Source organism: Merops nubicus, unplaced genomic scaffold (genome assembly GCF_000691845.1).
Source record: "Merops nubicus isolate BGI_N331 unplaced genomic scaffold, ASM69184v1 scaffold28473, whole genome shotgun sequence".
Lineage (NCBI taxonomy): Eukaryota > Metazoa > Chordata > Aves > Coraciiformes > Meropidae > Merops > Merops nubicus.
The window spans coordinates 27679-41310 of NW_008601428.1; the positions used below are offsets into that span (position 1 = coordinate 27679).

At 39.8% G+C, this 13632-nt stretch overlaps 1 protein-coding gene across 1 annotated transcript in view; it reads right to left on the reverse strand.

Annotated features, from left to right (window-relative positions):
• Window positions 1-12976, reverse strand: part of SLC28A3 (solute carrier family 28 (concentrative nucleoside transporter), member 3) — a gene marked incomplete at its 3' end in the record, with an annotated part of 39360 nt that extends 26384 nt beyond the window's left edge. Inside the window, 2 exon segments of the mRNA XM_008937997.1 lie at window positions 3650-3751; window positions 12920-12976. Of these exon segments, the coding sequence (XP_008936245.1) occupies window positions 3650-3751; window positions 12920-12976 (159 nt within the window).
• Between the last annotated feature and the right edge of the window lie 656 nt (window positions 12977-13632).

The window sequence follows — 13632 nt, forward strand, 5'->3', positions numbered from 1 at the left end:
TCCTGTCTGCATCGAGTGCAAGGCTCCAGCTGTCCTTTGTCTGCCACCAATGCTGTGATCAGTATCAGGCAAACCCAGTGGTTAGGCTGTGGCTGTGAACTTTTCCAAACCAACCACACCACCTTCAAAAGGAGAAATAAAGTGGAAAATAAATACCAGGGTTACTCAGAGCTGAGGAGGGCCCTGTACAGAGTAACACTGCATATATGCTGAAAGGTGAGAGCTGCAGGTAGAAGTGGTAGTTAGGCAGCTTGCTAAGAATCTCCTGTTGATGATAACCTGGTTTTTTTGCTTCTCTTTGCAGAACTTTTGTATGGTGGAAATTTTACATATGGAGAATGGTTAAATGGGGTCTGTGTGGTGTGTGTTATTGCTTTAAAAAATTAACTACGCAAATAAATTTACTCTTAAGACAAGCTGCTGAGAAAAAGTAACAGGTAACAATCCTTCAAGGAGAGCTAGCATTCATAGGCTTTGGATCAGAAATTTGAAATTTGGCCAGATCATAGAATCACAGAATCGTTTAAGTTAGAAAAGACCTTTAAGACCAATGAGTCCAACTAGCGCTGCTGCTGAGTCCATCACTAAAGCGTGCCCCTAAGCACCACATCTGCACATCTGTTAAACACCTTCAGTGACGTTGACTCAACCACTTTCCTGGGAAGCCTGTTTCAATGCTCGACAGTCCTCTCTGGATCTGTACCACCTCTGGCACCACTTGAGACCATTTCTTCTTGTTGTATCACTTGTTCCGCAGAAGAAACGACTGACACTCACCTTGCTACAACCTCCTTTCAGGTAACTACAAGCTTTCTAAAGACGCACTTGATTCTTTTGTCCAGATCATTGGAAAAGATTTTAAACAGAACTCGCCACAACAGTGAGCCCCGGGGAGCACCGTTTGTGGCCAGCTGACAACCACATTTAACTCCATTTAGCACCACTCTTTGGGCCCAGCTATTCAGCCCATTTTTCACCCAGACAGAACATCATCAGGAATACACCTTTTTGCTACCTGAATCCAGAGAAGCCTGGATGCATTCAAGCTTTTAAACCACCACACCATGTTTGAGGAGTGTCCTTGAGGCGGCTGCAAGCAACACAGCCCCCAGAAAACTTCTAGGCACACCTGTGGGGGCTGCCATGCCCACCCCTGGTTTATCCCCAAAAATCCAGTCTGGAAGGACAGAGTCAAAGTACCAATCCCACAGCTTTGTACCTCTGGGTGCATGGTGGGGCCTGTAGGGCAGCGACCTGGGGTAGGTGACAGTTGCCTCCAACGGAAGCAGGGCACTGGCCTGCAGGCCTTGCACCCTGCCTGCTCAGGCTGGCACAGACCAGAGTCTCCCAGGCCCCATGGCTGCAATTTTTGGGGATGGGGTGGGGGTGAGGGAGTCACGTGGCTCTGTGGATCTGCGCTGTAACTTATGGCTGCATTTTCTCTAAATTAAATTCCTTTCCCTCTGCTCTTGGCTATGAAATAAAGCAAACCTGAGAGTCATGGATGCTGCCACCCAGTAAGTCAGTATTATTTTCGGTAGCTGGGAGCGTTCTTCTCAGCAGCTGTCAGAGGTGGGCTTCTCACCTGAGGGACACTTGAGTGCCGAGGGTGTTAAAAAATCATTTATTCCTGGGCTTAAATTTAGGGTGTACTACATACCAGTGCTTCTCACAGATTTTTGAACCTGCATTATAAATCAGGAGAGTCCAGATCTCTGGGTGAAAGAGACATGTTTTCACTTTTGCATGCAGCTGTGCTCCCCCTGGTGTCATTTTTTTGTTCCTGGTCACAGCTCAAAGCTCATGTCCCACACCTCCTACCTCTGTCCTCACTACCATCCTCAGTGCCCCCACTTCACATGCTGCCCAGGCCAGACTGTGCCTCTCTATTACTTTCCCCATGCCACAGCACCCTCCCCAGGCCAGAACCTTGCCTGGATCATCCACAGCCTGGGATCTGGCTCCTTGAATTCATGAAACATGGTTTGTCTTGAGGATGTAACCTGTTTTTTCTTTTGAGTGTTTCATTATAAAAAGCATGAATCCACATCTTCTCACCTTGTGTACATTATTTAATTACACTCAGAATATGTGGCATTTTATTGTTACAAATGCTTTTCTATTTCTAAAGAAAATCTGAAATCAAAGATTACTTTGTATTAACTCTGTGCACACAAGGAAAAGTGAGAATAGATGCAAACCTCTTTTCTTCTTTTATTCATGGCCAAACATAATATCAGATCTGGCTCTTGGGGAGCGTTGGCTCTTGCTGATGTTAACCCAAAGGCTGTGTGGAACACATGGAACTCTGCCAGGAGAGGCACAGTGAAGTCTGTACTCTGCAGAGCTTCAGAATAAACTCTTCCATCTCAGTCACAGTGTGCCTGAGAAAGTGTAGATGTGGGTATGTGTATCTCTACTACACTTGCAGCAAGTAGTGGTTGAACACTTTCAGCTGAACCTCTTCAGTGGGAAATAGGTTTCTTCCATTAAAATCAAGCTTTCATTGACTGCTACCACTTTTCTCCATTTTCCAATAGTCTCAATCAGTTCTGAAAGTCCTTTAATCCTTTTTGGTTTGACATTTTCTTTTTTGATGGCTTTTTTGAAGACGAAGGTATAGACAGTGTCTACCACCTTCTCCTAGGATCTCAGATTCTGGTTTATTTCCCAGGAGAACATATCAAGCATGACAGTCCAAGTCATCCTTTCCATTACTGTAAATCTGGAATCTCTTCAACTTTGAGAGCAGAGGCGTTTCTTTGGCAGCATGCCTTTGCTTCATCTGATCATGTTCAGGAACCAGTGGAAGATCAAAAAGGATATCCACAGCATCGGGAAGCCTCTGTTTCTTACATGCTGCTTAAAGCACCATCACCAAACTTGGCAAGTAGATATCATTAACAACACAGGAAATTACTACCAGTTTTTAATGGAACTCTTAGAGTAGCAGATTAGTTCTGGAGTGTGGATGTAAAACTATTAACGCATAACTCTGGTAAACAATCTGTGCTTTTTTTCTTTTTTAACCTGACTCTCATGTCTTCATAGTCAGCTACTTGCTATGTGGTCTTACACAAATGTAGTCACAAGAAGTCAAAATGGACATTTATTATGAAATCACCTGTACTGTATTCTTTTCTTTCTCTGGTCAGTTTTATGTCAGAGTTGTTGCCTCCAGTTAGTGTTTGCCTGAAACTTCCTTTATTTTGAGTAAGTAGCTATTTAATAATACGTATGCCCCAACTGAATAATTGTACCAGTAAATTCAATGTTTCCAAACTTCTCAGGAGAAAATGCTTCTAAATCAACTCCTTGTCCATAACATTCCCTCCAATCGTCATTTCTGATGTCTCTTCTGTAAATTATGTGAAGCCATTATGACATTAGAAAACATTTTTTTTTCCTGAATCTTACATGTCCTGCTAATTTTTTGCATTTTTTAAAAATGTATTTCTGAGAACAGAAGTTGCTTTCCTTTCAGCTTATGATTTTAAATCAAATTCATTTTTTTAAAAAATATCTGTCTTGGATGTATTATCACAGCCAGTTACTGACATGGTATTTGAAATTTATGAATTTACATAAGTTTATCTGAAAAACAAGACAAAACAACCAAACAAACAAAAAAGCAAGCCCGACACTGTACGTGATCAGTATGTACAGCTTCCTTATTCTGTGAATTCTTGATTCGCTATGAACAGTGTCTGAGACATTTTTGATTTATAACATTTACACCTTCTCTGTTGTTCTGGAAGGCCAGAAATCGTATCAGTTCAGATAAAAAGCTGAAGGCCTTTTCACATGGGATAAGAATTCTTTCACACACTGATGCTGTACTTCCATGTTTTACTTTACTAGTATTGGGAGCCCAAGCTTAGTGTACAGGGGTCAAATGTTCAAGTCCCTGCACTATTACACAATGCTGTGTCAGTCACGGATGGTATTGATGTGAATCTCCTGTTTTCTTAACCCAGACTCACAAACCCGCAACATTCCCAGTGCTGCCTTTTGCCTCAGGACTGGTTCAACAAGTTTAAGAAGATTCAGCCTTTCTTCCTGACAAGGGCTAAACAGCCTATTTGAGCTTTCCACAGGTTGTTAGTAACTGCTGCAGTGTATATGCTCCTTATGCATATGTAGTAAACGCATATTTAAAAAAAAAAAAAACAAACATACTACTTCTGTTCCTCTTGGAATAAAACAGTATCTTTAAAGAGAGCAGTCAGCTCTACCACATCAGTTCTCTGTGGTATATCTTTTATCAGAGTGTACTGAGATTTGAATAAAGCCATAATCAGCTTCACTACTTTTTTAATTATTATTATGAAGCTGAATTTTCTTGTTTCTGAATGTGTTGAAGTGTACATTATTTCCTTTTAATTATCCTTGAAGGGCTGACTCTTATTTTCATTTCATAAGAAAGCTGCTTAAATGAAATGTCAGATAACCTGTAACTGCAATTGATATAAACGTTTTATATGTATTAGTGGTTTCTTATGGCAGCAGTTACAGGATAGTCATTTCACTGTGTTTTATTGTATGAAGTATCTCATTATTTACATAGTAATAATTCAGTAAATTAGTATCTACATTTAGCCTTCTAAGAAAATTATAATTTCCAAATTAATAATACAAAATAAGCTTAATCATACTTAATTATGACAAATAATAAGGAATAAGCAGTACTACTACTAGACATAAATTAAATTTTGCCTTTTAGCAGAAACGTGACCCTAGAAGCAACCAGAACACTTTTCATTAGCATATTTTCCTTGAAGATACTCTGCCTCTATATTTCACAAAAAATCCATTTCCATAAAACTGTTCCTGGAACCTTGTGCGTCTGCAGGAAGAGGAGAGAGTCACAAGAAGCTGCTGATTAACCTGCTGTGACCCTGGTAATCCAAATGCCAATACATCATTTCCCTTCCTTCTAAGAGAAGAGTACCTTTGCATTCCCTTAAGAGGGAGATATTTCTTTTTCAAAAAGCACCTCTGTGCTTGCCTTCCAACTGTGCTGTCTTAGGAGTTTTCCAATAGCTGCTGTGGTGATGAAAGCAATGATTGACAATGAAAGTCTCTACTGTACACTCCATACAGTACAAAAAAAAAAAATCACAAGAAGCAGTGCTTAACTGTAGCATTGACATGTAATGTATTAAAAATACTCTCCAGGACAGCACAGTGAAGTAAAAGTGGTACAGTTCTGTAATTGACAAACACACACCCCTCAGGATAGTCTCTTTGAAGATTTCTATATTTGATGGTGAGCAAGAAAAAAGAGATTTCTTAGGACTTTTGTCAGTGAACATGTGGAAAACAGTAAGCATGTGAGCTGCTGTCTATAAGCAACAGAAGTATAGAATCATTTGTGTTGGAAGAAACCTGTAGAAGTCACTTTGTCCAACCCACTGCTCAACTGCAATAATTACATAACAGTTTCATTTATAGCGTGATTAAAATATATGAACGTGTGAGTGATGTAACAGAAAACTAGTAACAGCATCACATGATTGCTGGAACTCTGAATAGCTCCAACTGTGGAATGATAGATTTGTGCTATTTTCTGCACACATAAAAAGCACTCATTTCAACAGATCTTACATTTCTGGCATATTCCAAATCCAGTAGAAACTGGTTAATGACTATTGATAACAAGTTTACGTCAGTAAGAGACTACTTCCACTGCCTAAAACAGTCTTTGAATGAGTGCCATGAAGCTGAGTAATTTTCTTTTATTTCACAGCTAATTCTTCAATGACAATCTCTTTATACTCCCCTTTGTGCATTTTAAAAAAGTTTTGTTTGGTGAAAATGCATGTTATTTAACTCTATCTACTGAGGGAAAATAATTCTTTCTAATTTCTTGTAAGAATAGAAATATTCAAGTGACAAATAAGACTGCCTGTTTCTTTTCCCTGTTCGCTTAGAATCTTTCAGAGTTTGATGAAGGAACTCCTCAGCAAAATGTCAGTCTGTCTGTGCTTATCACCAGCTGTTGCAGATTGCTACCTCAGCACCCAGCATGGGCAGAAAAGCTTCTACGTCATTTGCTCAATAATTTTTTCCAACTGCCTGTAAAAATCTGCGTGATAGGATAAAAGACAGGTGTGTCTGTCTTTACAAATTATATTTTAGAACATGGAGAGGACTTTTGTAATTATGTTTTAACTCCAATATATATATATCTTAACACAATATGCAAGCATAGTACAGCAGCTTTGCAAGAGGGTGTGTCTTTATCTAACGAAGACAGAGCTTGCAGGTATAGCCTAGCAGCTTCCCAGAAGGGTGTGAGAGGCTTTATCTATTGAAAACAAAGACAAAAGCCTATTGTCACCATGAACTGGCAATTTTGCTAACTTTGGGGAATTAGTGCCCATGCTTAATAAACTCATACACAGTAACTACTCCTCCCAGGGGAGACATAAAGAGAAGTTAATGACACATACAACGCCTGATGGGAGGCGGGGTACACATCAAGGGGGATATGTGGTAGGCAGACAGGGAAGTCTGATTACCTCAGCCAATGGGGAAAGGAGGAGGGAAATTTGTGGCCAGGAAATTAGGATAAGAAGGGAGCTGCATCCCTCAGCCAAACTGAGAGATCCCACTGGGATATGCCCGTGGACTCTGCCTTTATTCGAATAAAGTATATTTTACAGAACTCCTCTGTTTCCTATTGGCACACTGACCTCTGGCAACAGCATTTTCCACACATGCAGAATGAAAATGCAGTAGAAAATGGGAGTTCAGGACTTAGGGACTATAACTAGAAGAGCTCTATTATGAGCACAGGTCAGATCCAGTGATATGCCCAGTCACTTCTGAACCTAGATAAGGAAGCAGGAAGCTAAGACCAAATTAGAGAAGCTTGGATGGGAAAATTCCCTTCCCTTTAGGCCATATTTGAAAAATTAAAGAACTGATCCATCTGCTTTGAATGCTGAGTGGCAAATGTTACATATTTGTGTTTCTGCTTTCACACTCTGTTGTACTTTTTTTCATTGGAATTTCCTGCTTGGAAAACATTTGATTAAACAGCACAGGCATGGAGCTATCTTGTACTTCTGCATGAAGTGTTCTTTCAGTATTTATTTAGTTCCCTCTAGATGAGCAGTTCATTTGCCAAGATATTTTGCATAACTATCCTTTGACCATCCCTCCTATCTCCTCCCTGACTTCTAAGGAAGGTTTAATTTTGCGAAGAGCACGTAACTTGCTATAGGTTGTGCTTTTAACTACAGCATGTACTCTAGAGTAGATGGTTCCCCACCTCTGCCAGCTAGTGATGAAAACAGATTGGCTATCTGAGCATTCAGGCAGCTGCTTGAACTGTTTATCATTTAAGGGCGGATTATTACATTAGCTCTGGAGATTAGAATCAGAGTGCTTAAGGAATTCAGTGGAAAACAGATGCTTCAAAAGCAAATGTTTTAAGTGACCATGTTGGATTTCGTTAGATTTCAGGCTGTATTCAGTCCGCTGAAATGAAGCCATCTGATTTACAACTCAAAACTATGCCATTCTTTTAATATTCAGTATAACCGAAGACCACTCATCTAAGTCTTTCCCACGTGTAATGCTTTTGCTAGCCAAAGTGTCATGATTCCAAAGGATTTAAAATGCATTTTAAATACTGAGAAATGTTTTTGCAATCAATAATCATGGCATTAATTCCTGTCAAATATTAAAATTCAGCGCACAGGGCAGGAGAGATGAATGTTGATTGTCCATATGTCAAACTATAGTAAATGAGCTGTAGAGACAGCAGATGAGAAACATGTACTGCCAGATTTAAATTCAGGCAGATAAATCCTCATGAAGAGTTTTGAAACTGATTGTAATTTAGGCTCATCCACCTCTGAGTACGTTAGTGTTTTCTTTAAAAATGTAAGTTGTCTGTCTTGAGTAGGATAACTGAATAGTATCCTGGAATGTGGCATAAACAATTTAAAATGATAGAATGGCACAAGCTGGCCATACAAAAAAAAACAACCAACCAAAACAAACAAAAAAAAATAAACAACAACAAAAAAATCAAATACCCCACCCAACACATGTACTGTCTGATCAAGCAAAATGTATGAGAGGCAAAAAGTAAAATCCAGAAAAAGAGAAACAGGAAAAAGAGATCTGTAGATTTCTGAGAAGAGAAGTCTCACATGACCCTCACAATTATGGTATTCAAAACATTTGCTGATGGCAAGCAGGAACGCAATGAGGATTATAAGAACAAGAATCCTAAAATACGGTTTTCGTAAGGAATATTTACTTAGCCTGAGAAGCAAAGATCCTAAGGGTATGACTAACTGTCACTATTTTCTGTTAAAGACAGTGTAGTATGTCACAGTTATGATTATTTTTTTTCTTTTTTTTTTAAAACAAGCATGGCTTTGAAAAGCAGCTTCTGAAAATATAGAAAAGGACCGCATAATTACCTACCTAGATGTGATGGAGTTATGCAGATGAGTTATGCCTTCATAATTCCCAAGGGAAAATGCAACAACTATGTCTATGAACTGTAAATTCTTAAAGTGCCTATAGTCTTCATTAACCAACCTGAAAAGAGTATCTAGGAAGCTGTGGAAAATGGTGATAAACATAGAAACAAATGGAATTTTTAAGGTTATATTATAAACTTAGTTGAAAAAAATGGAGTATGAATGCTGCATATGTTGTAGCAGTACCAATATCCTTCTGTAGCATGAATGAAAGGCAGAATTTTAAAAGGGTAACAGAAACAGGTACCTACTGCTTAATGCATCATAACACTGACAATAGGAGGCCAGTGAACAATTAATATTTATTAGCTGCTGTCTTCCCTTTGCATTGTATTTATTTTGTGTTTACCTCTCAGTCCCTTTTAAAAGTCAGGGAGTTTTTTCATCCCACCTACCATTCCTTTTTATGAGCCAGCTCTTATTATGCTTTGAGGAATGTGTGACTTGTTGTTTAATGTCATCATCACCATAGATCTGAATCATCAGAACTGATTAGGTAAAACCTGTGCCTCTTAAATAAGGGCTAAACACAAGCTATATAAATCCAGCCTCAGTTTTAGAGTTAGTGCTGTAGAGTTTCTGAGCAGGAAATTCTGTGGTCAACCATAGTGATCCTCCAGCAGGTGCCATCAGAGGTTTGTTAACTGAACCACATTGACTGCAAGAGACACGCTAGAGTTTCTATACACTATATCTATTTCTGATAACAGATTAAAAGCTACCTGTTATCTGTAATACATGTGACATTATTGTAGATATAGAGATAAAATCTATTTCATTGGCAGGACTTGTAACATGGACCATCTTCTGAATAGTGAAGTGATTATGAGCATGATGATTTAGATTCCCTAGATTGCACGACATTTTTAATGGAAAAAGAAAATATTAAAAACTGAATGTCTCAGTGTAAACAGTGCATCAATCTGTTGATTCTAGGTACAAGGTAATGTGCAAAGCAGGTAACTTTAACATGCAAGTATTAACAATTGCACTGGGGTTTTACTAAGGTCACATTGCACTGAAGGATAGGAGCATGATTGGGAAGACTTCTTAAAACCAATGCAAGAAGCTTACTCATTATAATACACCCAAATGGCTGTTAATAACTGAGAATGCCCCTAATATCAAATTGAAAGAGAGAGAAGAAGATATATGGTGGAGCAGTACATTTAGATTTGTTTGTTTTCTTTGGAAAACATTTTGAGCTGTCAATGAGGTAAAAAGTTGCTTCTAGGTCTCCCAGGTATTGGCATTATCACAAGGCAATAAAGCAGGACACCTGTAGGTTTTGACTCTATGCCTGTAAACAGTTCAAGAAGAATCTATGTAGTATATAAAAGAAGTAGCTCATATTTTGCAGGATCATGATTTTTAAAAATTTAATTGATAGTGTTTATAGAATTTTACACTACGTGTATGCATGCCCTCCCTGAAAATTAACATGAGTTAACTGATTTCTGAGGATCTATTACAGTACAGTTGAAAAGGGTTTATGCTTCTGTGATGCAGTGAAAATTCAATAATAGTACAGAAGGATGCAGGTGTTTAAATATCAGTAGTCAATGAGACATTAAGAAGAACTCAAACGGTTACCTCCCCTTGACCATTTGTATGACTAGTCGAAAAGCAGGTTACTCTATATTACAACCTCTTTGTCCCATTAGAATCCCTCCACAACAGAAGGCACAATGCCTCTCATTCATGGCTTAATAAAGGTCTGATACAATCCCTTGTCTCTTGTCTATCATCAGCAAACAAGAGAAAGAAGGGAGTTAAGGAAGTGTGAATATTGCCCAAGTTAATTGAGTCATTTGGTGTCTGTTAGTGTGTGTAAAGGAAGAGATGATCAGGTACACAGTGTCTAGGTCAAGATGACCATCCTTGAGGTTGTCAGCAGTGATTAGTTAAGGAACTCCATACCAAGAGTTAATCGTCCTTGGAGGAGAAACATTGTAAACTGTGTATAAAAGATGCTCTGAGAAGCGCCTGTGTGTGCTGGCTTTGTGGGAAAGCACCACGTACCCAAACTTGCACTGCTTTGCAGTAAGCAGCAGTGTGTCTCTGTGTGTGAGACCGGCTCTTTGCACTCCAGGTACTGGACCCTGTTTTGGGACAACACATGCATTACGTGTTAGCCTTGTGCTGCTTTGTATTATGGGGAAAGCTGTTCTCTTAACTTATTTACTTTATAAAACAAACTATGTAACCTGGGTTTACTTTGTTCCTGCCTTTTTTTTTTTTTTTTTCCCCCCCCCCCCCCCATGTCTTTGTCTGTTAACCATTAAATGACTCAGGTACATTTGAAGGTGCCTGTGGTCAGCAATCCCTCACTGACACTTAAAATGGTTTAAATAGATCCCTCTCCAGAACACTTCTATATTTATTATTTTGGGGAAGATACTCGTTGCTTAATGCTCGAAGACACTATCTTTGAAGAAAAAAAGCATTCACTACTCATGCAAAAGTTCTAGTACAAGAAAATAGGAAAACATATGGACATAATTCTCTTCTCAGTGGCTTCCACTGTAAAGTGATTTATATTTCAATATGCAGAAGTTTACCTATTTCCTTCTGCGTCTTATTTGCTCTAGGAAGTGACTTATATGTTGAGTCAGAGATGAAGAGTGTAAATGTAAATGTGAACAGCTTCTGCTGCTCCAGCGGGGGAAAAAAAAAAAAAACAAAAAAAACCAAAAAAAAACCCCCAAAAAAAACCACCAGAAGAAACCTCAGGTTTCATTGTTGGGCAGTCTCTGTTCAACGGTCTCTGATTTGGCATTTGAATTATTTAAATCAGCGAGGATTTGCAGAGTCTCTGCAAAGCCTCTGCAATGGTCAGGAGAGGAAGCACCTGCGTTCCCCGCACACTGCCTAGCTAAGCTGACTGGGTGAGGCAGAAGAGGATTAACCTAAGTCACTGTGCTGTGCTCCACAGAGACTGGTGAGGAAAGAGGTGATTTTCAGCGTTGGCACCAAGCTTCTGCAGCTAGGGATGTACTGCACTCCCTTACAGGTTCGTAGGCTCTTTGGAAGCATTATCTTAGGCACACATTTTGTGCGAAAATGCAAGCAGCGTGGAGTCCCGTCTCATTTCATTCACTTGGACTGAGGGAGACCCAAGTTCAAATTTCTTGTCTATCTGCTCAGAAGTGCAGATGTGTTGAGGGCACTCTGATTACCCAGGAGAATGCCCTAACTACTGGGCTATCATGTTTTGAAAGAGTTATCCTTCTGTCTCCTCTTGAAGCTGTCCCACTTAGCATGAATTATTAACTATTGACTGGAGTAGGGACTTGACCCTAACTCCCTTTCTTTCCACAAATATTCCCTGACTGGCAGATGATCAAATCAATTTATTGCTTGTCTGTCTCTACAGCCCAATGAATAAATATACAGAGTGGTTGGATGTCACTGATATTACATAATAGTACACAAGCTTTGCATTTACAAAGACCTTTCTGTGTTATTTGAATAGTGTCGGCTGTTGTTCACACCCACTACGTGCTACCCTTCCTGCTCGCTGGGCTCAGGAGCAGCGTAAGGATCAGAGGCTGCACAAGGGAACAAGTGGTGCTTTGCTAACACAGCAGTCTTTAGAGCTACGGTGTCTCCGTGACCTGTTCTACCTTCAGTAACAAGTACAGTGAAAAGGCCTGGCTGTACGTCTGCAAATTTCTGTTCCTCCCTGTTCTGTTTCTTACGAAAATGCAGGGATGCTAGGCACTGAGGGGAAAAAAGAAAAGAAAAATAACCAAACAAACCCCAAACCAACAATCTGAGTAACAGATTTTTTGGTGCTTCTGCTTTTGAATTCTGCATTTTTTTTTAAAAGGTTGTTAATGCTATATGTACATAATACACAGGAGGTTCTGGGCTGGCTCCTTACTTCCTCTCTCCACTCTTCTTGGGAGTACTTACTTTATGCATGGAAGACAGAAGATATACCCCACTGTGATTACAGGATTATTTTTCTGATATTATGAATACACATAGCTTTGATGAGATATGCCTGTTGCATAATGATCATCTCCTGTTCAGCAGAGCTGTGAATTACCTACCCTCAAGAAAAAGCAGCAAATGATACAGCAGGCAGGTGAGGTAGATGAGCTAGTTGTGATATCCATCAACCGATACAATATTACTGAGTCAGTAGACATTTCAAAGATACCAGTATAACAGGCAGCAGATGAAGGCAATAAGTGGAGCCTACCTCTGAATGTGTTGATTGTGCTCCAGCTCTTTATAAAAGAGCCTTGTACTTTGGCAGGATACCACTGCAAAGCATGTGGAGTGTTGTAAAATATCTACAGAGGACAGAAATCGCTTTTTTTTTGTCCAGAGACTGAAATAAGCATTGTTCATTGTTGTTAAGTCCTTCCTCTTCCCCACAAAGCAAAGGAAACCACACTTACCTGGAAGGCCAAATTGTGCACTCCTGAGTGATCCCGGGTAGCCTCCTTCAACTCCATGTGCCTAGCTTGGGCAAGGGTTTTGAGTAAACGCTGAAAGCTATTTGCAGCACAGGGCAACAGGAGCCAGGACCTGGTTAATCCATTCACAGAGTGGGTGAGTATCACTTGAAGTCTAGTTAGCTGGAGGCACTCTCAGGTTGCTCTTATTCACTGATAGCTCCACCTTCTCACTCCCCTGGCACAACCCCTTTTGGCCAGCGTGGGAAAACGCATTAAATGTTTCTTGAGACAAGAAGGGAGGATTCCTGCAGGCCCCAAGAGGCGGACATACCTCTGAGTGATCCCAAAGGCAACTGTGTGTGCTTCTATGACGACTGGCCTTCCTCACTTGCTTGGGGGAAAATCGTCCCCACCCAGATCTTTGAGAAGTCAACACAGATTTTGCCTTTTTTACAGCTGTTTTCAGGCCACTGTTTCTCTAAGATTATCGTGGCTCTGTTTTCATAGTAATTAGGGACTTCACCTAGTAAGAGAAAACAAGGAAAACTCAGCAACTCCCAAACTTCCAACAAATACAGGTTATGCATTTTCAGTTGGTATCCCAAATCTTATGCCATGAGGTCATCTGGTTATCTGTCCTCAGATTACCCACGCTTACCTGAAGCATTTTCTAATACTTTTCCAGGTTGCTATTTGCAGTATGGCAAAGTTAT